We start from the raw sequence: 12,428 nt of genomic DNA, 5'->3' as shown, positions 1-12,428 counted from the left end.
AGCTGAAAAGCTCCGGACTCACTGTCTGTCCCCAGGGACTGGGAGCAGGATCAGTGGTGAGGCTTGTGTGGTATGTATGTTTTGTTTATGTTGTGTTGCGTGTTTTACCTATTTTTCTTATGAGTAGTAGTTGAGGCAGTGTTTTGGCGGATCATGATATAGATTACTGTTTTTTATTGTGTGTGCGTTTATTATAGACAGTTAAGCCATCTCTTGTTTGTGTGGATCGAGCTTGAGTTTTTTTTTTTGAATTTTATTAGCCTCACGGACAACAGCTTGTGTTGACTGACTGCCTGCCAAATGCTTGCTGGTCAGGGGTGGGGCCAGAGTGTGTTTTTATGCTGCAGCAATGGTTTGCCTGGAGCCCTGACACCTCAACATTGTATTTGCTGCCAGTATTTTTACAAAGTCATTATAAGGTTTATGACATATTGTCTGTGATGTTTCTGGTTATGGCTAGAATATTTATTAGTTTTTGCATAATATGCTTGTTTTTGAAACTGTCTGAAAATATCGTTCTGCCTTGTTCATTGGGTTTTTTGAGGTGGTATGATTCAGTTAGTGGGCAGTCATGTAGGTAGTGACTTGGAGTACCTGTGTCATCGCATGGGCATGTGTCTGTGTTTATTCGCTGCATCCTGTGTAAGAATGAGGGGAAGAAGCCATGTCCTGTAAGGAATTGTATTGCTGCTGGATGGCCTATGAGTCGGTCTGTGTCTACTTTAGGATAATATGATTTTGTTGTAAAGCCTTTTTCATTTTCGTCCCAGTATGCTTGCCAAAGTTTTTGTGTGATGTTTTTAAGTTTATTTCTTAGGCTCGATGGTGGAAGCAGAACACCGCTGGGAATCCCGTGACCTGCTGCTGCGTCTTTAGCCGCTAAATCCGCTGCTTCATTGCCTATGTTACCTGTGTGCGCTGCCACCCAGTGTATTTGTGTGTTGCATTTTCTGACTAGGTGTTCTAGTTGTCTTTGTGTTGTTGCCACGTGTGGGTCTTTTTGTTTCGTTTTTCTAATAGCGTGTATACTAGCCAGACTGTCTGTGAAAATTTTTGCATCTTTGCAGCTGTGTGTCTCTAACCAATTGATGGCTTCTTTGATGTCTAAAACCTCTGCTTGAAACACTGTGTTTTCTTGTTTTAACGTAAATTTGTATGTATCTGTATGTTGGTTGTTGTGGTAAACACAGAAAGCAGCTCCCACGCCATTGTCTGTTTTGGAGGCATCGGTGTAGATTTGTACCGTCGTTGTTTTGCTAGTACTAGTACTTGTTGGTAGGTTAGTGTATTTATGGCTAGTCTTATTGGCCGGGTGTACCATATGTGTTTTTATCTTTTGTTGATAATCACCCGCTTTTATATTGTATTGTGTGTTTTCTTGATTGAATCTTAGTGTGTTAGCTAGTAGTGCTTCTTTTTGGATTTGCAGGTGCAATGGCGGTAAACCTGCCAGAACATTCAGACCTGGTGTGGGTGCTGTTTTGAATGATCTTGTTATTCTGACTAGTAGGAGCCGCTGCACCTTGTGCAGCTCTTTGATCGCGGTTTTATTTAGTTCGATAAAGTTCTATTGATACAATCACAATGAGAATAATGGCTGCTATTAAAAAAAGTATCGTTTATATTTGATCCATTTACGTATTTGATGCGCATACACGCCTGTTTTTTAATCAGCTGCCGGGATTGAACAAACAACCTTCCACTCTTCACCTTTACCGACTGAAATGCTTTAAGTACTTGCACGTACAATAAATAAAAAAACAATGCTAAGCTCAAGCCATAATATTAAGAAAACATTATTGTAAACGGGAAACAAGTATTACACCAATGCCTTTCACGTATATTTTAATTATGTTTTTTGTGAAGAAAGCATAAACATCGAAATATCTTATATCAACCCGAAAGATTCAAAGTATTAAAAAATATAATTTATGTTCTCAAGAAAAATAATAATTTTTGGACTTTGTTTTTGGACTGTGTCTGTCTCAATAGGTTAAGCACACATTTAGTATAGCTACAAATCGAAAAGTATGTGACGTGAAAAACTCTTTGATTATATCCGTAATAAAATGCTTTCAATAAATTTTTGTTCATTAAAATTTATTTTTATATCGACCCCTTCCTTCTCGCTCCCGTGAAAATGACAAGGGGGGGGGGGTTCGCCCTCTATTTCTCGCTCCCGTGAAATTTTCAGGCTGGAGTGTTCAATAGTAACACGCCAATAAGAATAAAACTAACTCATTTCTTTTGCCCGGAAAACACTTTATTTCTCATTTTACACACCAGATGGCAGTACCAGGATTTTTTTAAGGTAATTATAGAAAAGAGATGAAAACAATTGTAGAAAAGAGATGAAAACAATAAGAGACGTAGGAAGGAAACTCGGTACTAGTGTCCAGATTGTGACGTTGGCCTCTGTATCTCATGCTTTGAAATTTATCACACGAGAAAAAATTACTAACCTTTATTTATTTTATACGTAAGTTTAATAAAATTCTTTTTTAATGTTTAAAACACATATTTTTAAAATTTTCCTTGCTTGCTGCAAAACCAACTAAGTCTTATTATTGCCAACAATATCTTATTATTGGTTTTTCCTAAAAATTTAATTTTTTAAAATTTCAAGGTAAAAACAAATAAGAAATTAAAAATGAATATATATATATTTTGTTCATACACATATTTTTCATATAATTTTCTGGGATTAAAAATAGGCACTTTTATGACCGTTTTCTTGAAAATTAACCAATCGTTAGGGGGTTAAATGTTGTGATCTGTAAAAATTCTGTTAAAAATGAGTCTCAAAAGTTTAAAATCATTGTAAATTTTGGATGGATAGAAGATGAAAATTGTTAAAATAAAGTGAAAATAAAAATATTGCGTGTTTATAAATTTTGTTTTATACCACGTTCTTACCGCAGTACTGATCTTTGATTTATTAGTTATTAAGGATTTGCCCGAAAATAAAAGTAGTTCTTAATTTTCTTAATTTTTCTCTTTTTTCTTCTTATACTTTTTGTATTTATTTATTGCGCTATGAATTAAAAATATAAAATCTAACGACATATTTAAATATTTTTTAATTAAAAATGGTAGATAAGTTTAAATTATCGAGTTCAATGGTTAAAATTAGTTTCTCAACTTAGTAACTTAGTTTAATTAAACTTGAACAGCTTGTCATGCAAATGCAACAATTTTAATATAATTCTAGAATTCTGACTATTCTGTGTATGGTGAAAATTAAATGAATCTTTAGAATAAATTTACATTTAAATGAATTGTAACTATCTTTCTATTGAATAGGATTACATCTCTTGTTAAAATGATCTCTCAATTGTTATGAAATTTATAGTGAGCTTAAATCATTATTGAGTCGTTATTAGAATCTTGGCATATGAGTTCTCGTATTTCACAAAAGCCTTAATTGGCGACTGCCAAAACATTTACATTTCGCCTTAGAACATATTCCAATTGTGTTGCTAAATAAATTTATGAATTAAAATAATTTAAAGGAAACGCGTTACTATCCATCTTGGGTCCAATAGATTAAAGAATAGTTTAGAAACGGCGATACAAATATCTTGTGAATGCATATTCTTTATTTTTGTAAATCAATATGATTTAAAATTTTATAATTTTATAAATAAGTCTCAGATTTTTCAGGATAAAAATAAATCTCAGATATCTCAAAGTAAAAATAAGACTCAGTCTTCTCAGAGTAAAAATAAATCATGTTCAATAGCTAATATGAAGCACGGAGAAATATGTCTGTTAAAATTACGGTACTGTATAGTAATTAAATTTCTGGGAAAAACCATAATCCTGGTAATAAAAACCAAAATATATAGGATTAAATCTATTCATTTGGTGATTTTTCTGTTCATACAGTAATGGTTTACAGAAAATTCTGGTTCTTAAAATTATAGTTCTTATTCCTGTCCTGGAGATATTGTACTGTTTGAGGCTGACCTGCAACCTTTGAGCCTCCGAAGAAGGGCATGCATGGTAAAATATTACAGTAAACTCTATAGTTTTGAATCACAAAACAGGACTTCGGATTTACTAGCGAAGTGGCAACATAGTCAAAGACTCAAGTGAAACAGCCCCTTCATCCAAGTATTTTCGTCCAACATCACTTTTGGAAACGTGGAACAGCACTTCCTCAAACAGAGCATTGATCCTGCAGAAGGTCTTTCCAAGGTGTCTTTCCACACCGACCTCCCGGTTGCTGTCAACAAGAAAAATGATCACCCTGCTGTTCTTGGACAAGCAGCACTTGATAAAATCTACACTATCCCAACGGAGGCTGTTCAATTATATACAGATTGAAGCAAGAACGAAGACAATCACACCGGGAGTGGGATATTCATCAAAACTCAGATGAGCGAAATTAAGATCCAGAAAAGGAATCCCGACCACTGTTCCGCTTTTAGGAGAGAGCTTATCGCCATTGATGAGGGACTTGCCTCAATACTGTCTTTTTCAATTCCGAAAGAGATTTGGATCCTTACCGACAGTAGAAGGCGCTGTTTAGCACTTGTCTAGCTGGCACAGAGTGACGGACAATACTAGCACTAACACCCTTTATAAACTTTTAAACCTCTCCAAGCATTGTCGAATTCACGTACAATGGATACCCTCACACGTAGATATATCAGGCAATGAAATGGCAGATAGTTTTGCCGAGGCAGGTGCAGCTGAGGAAACTGCGCCTCCAGTGTCTCTTACCTCCTCAGAGCTCTTCTCCATTGCTAAAGCCAAAAATAAATCAGCATGGCTCACTCCACCCAGTCACAATTGGTACCAGGGTACCAGACCGGGTAGCTGTTTGACAGCTGACAAAGACCTTCTGTTTCAAACCACCATTCCACGTCTCCGCTGTGGACACCTGAAATCACTGAGGTACTCTGGAGGAGAAAAGTGTTTTGCCCTCTGTACCAAGTGCTCTTCGGCCCAGGCATCTCCTGAACATCTACTGGACTGTCTTTTAAAACAACACCTTATAGAAAGACCCTTACTTGTTTTAGACTTTTTGAAGGTGAGCAAACTCATGGACCTTGTCAAGCTAGGCTAGAAATGGGGATTCGAAAGAAGAACAATATAGTTCTTATTACCACATATTTCGCGAAATTCACAAAACTAAAAAGTAAATTTGACAAAATAAATGGATTTTATGCCATAAGGTATCATAGTAAAGATATCAAATTTCCCCTGTTTACTATCAAATAGCATGGGAATAAAATCTTATTGTATTGTCAATTTTACCAAAAGCTATAACCAAAGCAATTGACCATGCTTTTGCGTTCCCATAGAGCCAGACACATGGTAAATTTTGATATTTTCGTTGTTTAGACCATGCCTCAATTAACAATGTTTGGAAATTCTTAAAGCAAAATGATTTGAAACCGACTAAAGAACATTTTCAACAGTGTTTTGGTGCTATAGTTGATTTTCTAAAAATTCTGATTCCAAAATGACATTCAGCTCATTACATTTCCTTGAAATTTTCAACTATTCTGTTAGCATAATTCAATGTGTATCTCAAATGTATTCTGCAATGTACGAATTGAAAGTTTAATATTTATAATTTTTATTTTTTTAACTGCGCTTCATCATTGCATGAACAGTTGTCAGTTTCTTTTCTAAATTTAGAATATTGAACATCTTGCAATATAGGTGAATCATAAATGAATGTGTTCATAGTTTTTAGTTTTGGTTACCATTTCAGTTTTAGAAGAGTCTTGTCGATACAATTTTAAATCTGCACATGCGCAATTAAAAAACTTCAGCTTGTTGAATTATAACATCGTTAAAATTTGCTACAGTTAGAATATTTAATCTAAATACTATGGTGCTAAGATGAGTTAAGCTATCATTTATCTTATTTTTGGTTACATGATGGTATGGTACAACTTGAATGGAAACATGGTTCAGTTTAATACCTCATTAGAACTACAACTATTTGCTTCGCATTGCGGTTTAAGGTACACTATAATTTTTTTTTATTGTATGTCCCCGACCCGCCCATCTATGGGCATACGGGAGAGGCATTAAAAACACAAAATTTACATCAAGTGGATAGATGGCAAAGGGCCATCAGATGCAAAATTTACAATACACAAGAAAGATAAAGAACAATGCATAACGATAAAGCAAGTAAAACCTGGTTGTGTTTTGAGCAAGAGGCAGCCGAATCAAAAGATCCTTATATTAGGTCTACAGACCCTTATTATGGCCGTGCCTCGCCGCTATAAGAAGCACCCAAAACATTCACAAGAAATAAAACAATGGAAATACACAACCACAAAGGGAAAGTTAAAAATATATAACAACGACAAGTTAAAAGAGCAATAACAAGCCAAAAGGGGTACAAAGTGATCAAGGTAGTTAAAACCATGAATCAATAGGGACTCATGAAAATAAAACCAACAAGTGGTAATACAAAAAAGTTACATGCGCTCAAAAAATTTAAAGTTAAAACCAGCAACAAGTCAAAGCCTGAGAGTTAAGGTACACTATAAGAAATTTCGGTCCAAATTACAGTAAAAAGTGTAGCATACTTTCAAAATTTATTTTTCCGTAAAATTTTATAGCGTAATTTTTACAGTAATATATATTTAATTACATTAATTTACAGTAAATAATACCGTAAAAATTACGCTGCATTAGAATTTTTGACCCGTAAATCTTTAACGTAAAAAGTTCTGGCATCCCGAGTTTTGGTACTTCTTATTATAATTATATCCAGAATTTTTTGCAATGTACCGATATTCAATTTCAGTCTTCAGTCATTATTGTTAACAGTGTACTTATAATAATCACTTTTGCGTTTTGCCTCTTTATTTCCGTCAGAAATTGTTTCAAACCGTGGATTACTTTTCATTCTTTTAACTAAAACATAAAACATAACGAAAGCATTATCAAATCACTAAGGTACTAAAATACTCAAAATCCGAAAAGACGGAATACTTTTTTCTTAAAAAAATTATTTTGACGATAAATTTTTGGGTTTAATTTAACGCTTGGAAAAAATTGTGGTAAAATGCATGGCACTGTATGGTAATGACATTTATGGTTAAAAACCCATAATACTATTACTACAAATAAAAATATACTGTATTTAAGCCATTCATTTTGTAGTTTTCTCGCTCATATGGTAACAGTGTATCGGAAATTCTGGTTTTCAAAATTATAGTTCTTATTACCACACAATTAGTAAAGTATAAAAAAACACATTTTATTGAATAAATGGTTTTTATACCTTGCTTTAAACTATCACTAAAAATTCCTAAATTTTACTACATTTACCAAATTGCATCACATATTATAAAACAATATTTTATTTATTTTTACTAAAATAATTACCATAACACGTTGAAAAAATGACCGAGCTTTTTGATGTTCCCATTGTGCCAAAAACACAGTAAATTTTTCCATATTCTGGCAATTTAATCATACTTTTTTTTCTCCGAGCACAAACTTTGGTGTGGTTGTTGAGCAGTGGGCTGACAGCCTGCGAATCATTCTGATTCATGCATACAATACACAACCCGGTTTTCGAATCATCCAAACGTTAGGCTGGCTCTGAAGCAGCTGGGGACATAATATTGGAGTGGAACACTAATTTGGTGAAAGAACTCCCTTTATTATGCATGCATGGAAAAGGAAATTTAATAATGAATATGCGGTACTTAAATAGTGTCGCAATAAACTCTAGGTTTTACAACATGCAGAAATTAGAACCTGAAGTTTTCACTCAACCTCACAACATATTTTTCTTATCTTACGCAATCTGGCTCTCTACTTCAATTCCTTTTTTGCTCCCGCTGAAGAATGTGCTTTGTTTTAGTATCGCAAATCCTTACGATACGATGTCTGTTTATTGTCACATTGTTAGTGCTAGTCTTTTTTAGATCTACATTATTCAAACACATCAAAAAATGACTTCTTTCATTATTTTGGATTATGTTAACAGGTTTAAAAGAGATTTATTTTAAGAAGAATTGCGAAAAGAAATAGCTATACATATTGACATCCGAAGCTTTTGTTTCACATTTCATTAATGAAAATTTAAAATCTCTTCGTTACTAATTAGCCAAAAAAATTGTTTACTCATCAGACACACTCATTTATACTACTTTTAATATTTTATTAGAAAAATCTGGAAGTTTTGAATTTAGTTTCACATAGACCTGATTTTGTCCTTTCATAACTAAAAGACATTTTTGTTAAAAAAAGAGACAATATTCATTAAAACTTTAATTATATATTTTTCAGATTTTCTGGATTGTTTGAAGTCTGTCATTATAATTAAAGAAGAATGCCTAATTGCGTCTATTAAGAATGCATTGGCCTCAGGTAACTACAGGCTTCATAAATCAAATGTTTTTAGTTCATTACGTTTGTTTTATATCTATTTTGTCACTAAGTTTACTTTATGTTGCTTTGAAACTTGGGTAACAGGATTATTGCAATTTAACTAACTTTACTTTTGCTAATTGGTGATAATAATAGGAGCTTCGGTCTAAAATGTAGTTTTTTTTATTTGCTTTCATTAAATTTGTGCTTGATTAAAAATAATTTGAAATTTTATGCTTTTTCTCGAAATGCTCTCATTAAAACTTTTGAAATAATTTAGCTGCTTTATTTGATGGATGAGTGTGACTAATGAATTATTGTACTTCAAACGATTATATGACTTTATGTTTTTTAACAGTAAGCAAAGGGTTCATCAGCAGCAAATTTTCTATGAATTTATATTTCTTTAATTAAACCTATGAAACGTTCGTTAATTTAGTTAAATAAATCAACGAAACATGATATCATTTATCACTTAAAATGATGTGTTTGGTAAAATAAACTATATAATTCGGTAAAAATAACACATTAATAAATTAAGTAATTTTCAAATGAATTATCTTTATTTTTAAATATTTTTTTCATAACTTAGTCAGATGAGTTTTAAAACAGCAATTCCCTTGCCACATTACTTTTCAAAAAATGTATGAAAAAGTGACATTTTTTATGAACAAACAAAAAAAAATATCAGGTTATATTTTTAGAATTTTCCTGAGAGAATCTGTTTTGTTTGCATTATTATATAGATGATTGTAAGAAATAGAATAGAAAATCTACTTAAAATGCTTATTTTACGTTTGCACAAAGAAAAAAAATCTGATCGAAACTTATAGAAAATATAGTAAGATTTACTGTGTTTCTGGTTCATGGAAACATCAAAATTTTCGATAATTTTTCTCGAAACGCTTTGGTAATAGTTTTGGTAAAATTAACTATAAAATATGGTTTTATATTCTGTGATAAAATTTGGTAATTTTACTATGGTACCTTAAAGCATGGTATAAAAACCATTTATTCGGTTAAATTTACTTTTCAGTTTTGTATTTTTTATTAAATGCGTTGTAATAAAAACTACAATTTTGAAATTCCGAATTTTTGGTAAAAAATTACCATGTAAACAGAAAAATTACTAATTGAATGGTTTAAATACCTTTATAATTTGTTTTTTGAACTAAAATTGTATATTTCTTTATTTATTTAAAATCAGGAACGTCATTTCGGTACTGTACAGACGTTAATTTTACCAGAATTTTTCTCTCCGTGTGAAAACCATAAATCCATAAATATGATACTAACAATTGAAAACTTCAATATGATTTACTGAATCAGAATTACTAAAGGTAGAAATTCAATGCGTTTGAAGAAAGAAGTTTGCAATCGTAACTTAAATTATTTTATAGAATTTTTTAATTGAGACATGAAACTTTAGATTTAAAATCATTCATTTCATTTAAAGTATTATAATTATACTAAATAAGTTTTGTGCTGCCATTTGACAGAAATTTTTGCATTTCAAAAGAATTTTCCGCACTATTATAACTATTGAAAATTTCAAAAACGTCATAGCCGATTACTGGACAAAGCGGCGTTCACCACTTCATTACAGCCAAAATAAAAAATTTCATAGGAATCATTTCTTAACTGTCACAGAAAAAATCATAACCTGGAGCAACTTAGCCTCTTGAAGTTATCTCTTAAAGTTTGAAACAGTTGGAAAACAAGTTATGTGATATTTTGGAATAAATTAACTCAGAGTTTTTACAAACCTGTTGCTGTCGGATATCACACAAGGGTTAACAATGGTAAAATGTTTATTTTAACTATTATACTTCGCAGTTTATATCCTCGGTCGGATATGGATTCAAGCTAAACAGCCAATCCATATAGAGATTACGGATATCAATATTCAACTTCAAAGTCTTATAATTTTGAACCGAATCCAGTACTCTGTAAAAGTTCTAGATCAAATTACGGTAAAAAGTACCAGCAGTTTGGATGCATCCTCTGTAAAATTCATTTTTATCGTAAAATATTACACAGTAAATGTTATTAAATTCGAGTGATTCAGTGATTTTGCGGTAGTTATTACTATAAAAATTAAGGTTTATAAGATTTTTTGTTCCGTAATATGTTTCGCGAACAACGAATTTCGAGGTAAAAAGTACCGGCACACTGAGTGCCGATTTTTTTACCGTAATTTGATCCGGATTTTTTTACAGTGCAGAGAATAAAATTTCGGGGCATTGCAGACTTTTTGATGCAGCTAACCAGCATTTGTGTTGTGTGCTGTTATCCCAAAAGCAAAGGGTTCGTTTGCCTACTGGTTTTTCAATGAGATCAGTCCACAGGATGCCCATCGATGATCAATCAGTTACAGATAGAAGAATTGGGATGGAAATTGGAATCGTCCCATAGGGCAAACGACAATTTATCGGCTTCTGGATTGGGCATTCGAATCAAGCGGGATTCAAACCCCACCTCATCTTGTTTTCATTTCCTAATACTCATTCCACACTATTTTAGACTGCTTCATGATGTATATTTATTTCAAATAATTTAATCAGTGAAAAATTTCGAAGCTCTTTAAAATGAGTTGCGTTTTAATTTAAAAATTCGAAATTTTATAATTACAGTGCTGACATTCTACTCATACTTTTATAGAACATTAAATTATAAATTTAATTATTTATCTACTTTACACGCTTTACATTTTTTTAAACAATTTATTGAAATTAATATTTAAACAGTTTATAAAAACAACCACACATGTTATTAAAATATAATGTGCAAGAAGATTTCGTATTTTTATTGAACTATAAAAGAGAGAAGAAACTTGCCTTTGTTGTTTTGTGATGACTTCTGAATAAAATATGATATGCCTGCCTGACAGATACATAATCTAGCACTCAAGACTTGTGCAGAAAAGTTTCAGTTTTGGGATCTCAAAAATAGTATATTTTCAGAGTATACTTCCAACTGCTGTTTGAAAAATACAAAGTAAATATTCTTTAACTTGAAATTTTATTTTTTTATATTCTTACAAATTGTCAGTTTGAAATAAATGTGCATACATCAACTGATAACCATAAAGTTTAATTTTTTTATTGCTCTATAAAATGTATTGTGACAGTAATTAGCGTTCATATTTATTATATTTGCGCATACATAATAACGGGGGGTAACCTAATTTTAAGTTTCAAATATCATATCAAAAGAGGTATTAATAAATAAAATCGTTTCAATACATTTACTTTGATGTCACGTCAAATGGAGGTTGTCGGATGTAAGTGATATCATAGTTTTAAAATCGGAAATTTCATTTTCTAATTTAATTTATTTTGTTTTTACATTGATCAATATTTTCGTTACACAAATGGAATTTATTGATATTCACCGATAATATCGTTGATTACTGTTGCGAAAGACTGTCGAGATAGGTTAGCGATATTAATCGCTGTTGGGTGTTTGATTTGGGACTGTGTAGTATTGGAAGCTCAAGAGTAGCCGAAGTTATTTATGAATGAACTAGCTGAAAAAAGTATTATCAAAGTAATGACATTTTTAGAAGCTGTTTAAAACTCTTTGGAAATTTTTCTTTGTAAAATAATCACATATTAATATTTTTTAAATAAGTCAAATCCTTAATTTAAACATACTAAAGAGAATAACAAAATTATAAAAACTTAAATTTAATAAGACCTAGAAAATGTTAATTCTCCTAAAAATATTTCCTATTTTTTACCAATTTACTTTATTTTATTTTACTTTACTTTATTTTATTTTATTTAAGACTTTTTGTCAGTCTATAGCCTGAATTCTTATATCTAACTATAGCTAGAGAGCTGATTAGGTTTCAAAATTATAGTTATGTATTTTTTTCTCGTTTTCAAAATTAATTTTGACTATTCAAAGTATCCATTATGAACAAAAATTATGTATAATTTATTTTGTATTTATGGCACAAAAAGTGTAAGGCCATATCTTTTGTGAAATAGTTAGATTTTGAGAAAAATTAAGAAAACTCCATTTCTTCCTCTTATTAAGTTATAACATATATATATATATGTCAT

The 12,428-nt window shown here is 31.4% G+C and overlaps 1 protein-coding gene across 1 annotated transcript; it reads right to left on the bottom strand.

Moving 5' to 3' along the window:
- Nucleotides 1-421: 421 nt before the first annotated feature.
- Nucleotides 422-1,321, bottom strand: LOC147816252 (uncharacterized). The gene has a single exon (XM_087154649.1). It carries the CDS (start codon nt 1,319-1,321, stop codon nt 422-424), a length of 900 nt encoding a protein of 299 aa, XP_087010775.1.
- Between the last annotated feature and the right edge of the window lie 11,107 nt (nt 1,322-12,428).

The sequence above is a fragment of the Parasteatoda tepidariorum genome, chromosome 1 (genome assembly GCF_982258835.1).
Source record: "Parasteatoda tepidariorum strain Cologne lab strain chromosome 1, Ptep-v5.0, whole genome shotgun sequence".
In the NCBI taxonomy this organism is placed as follows: Eukaryota; Metazoa; Arthropoda; class Arachnida; order Araneae; family Theridiidae; genus Parasteatoda; species Parasteatoda tepidariorum.
The sequence above is the reverse complement of the archived record's forward strand: the minus strand, read 5'-3'. Positions and strand labels throughout refer to the sequence as shown.

Coding starts and splice junctions, on each gene's coding strand:
- LOC147816252 (XM_087154649.1), bottom strand. CDS start 1,321: ATGGTACACCCGGCCAATAAGACTAGCCATAAATACACTAACCTACCA.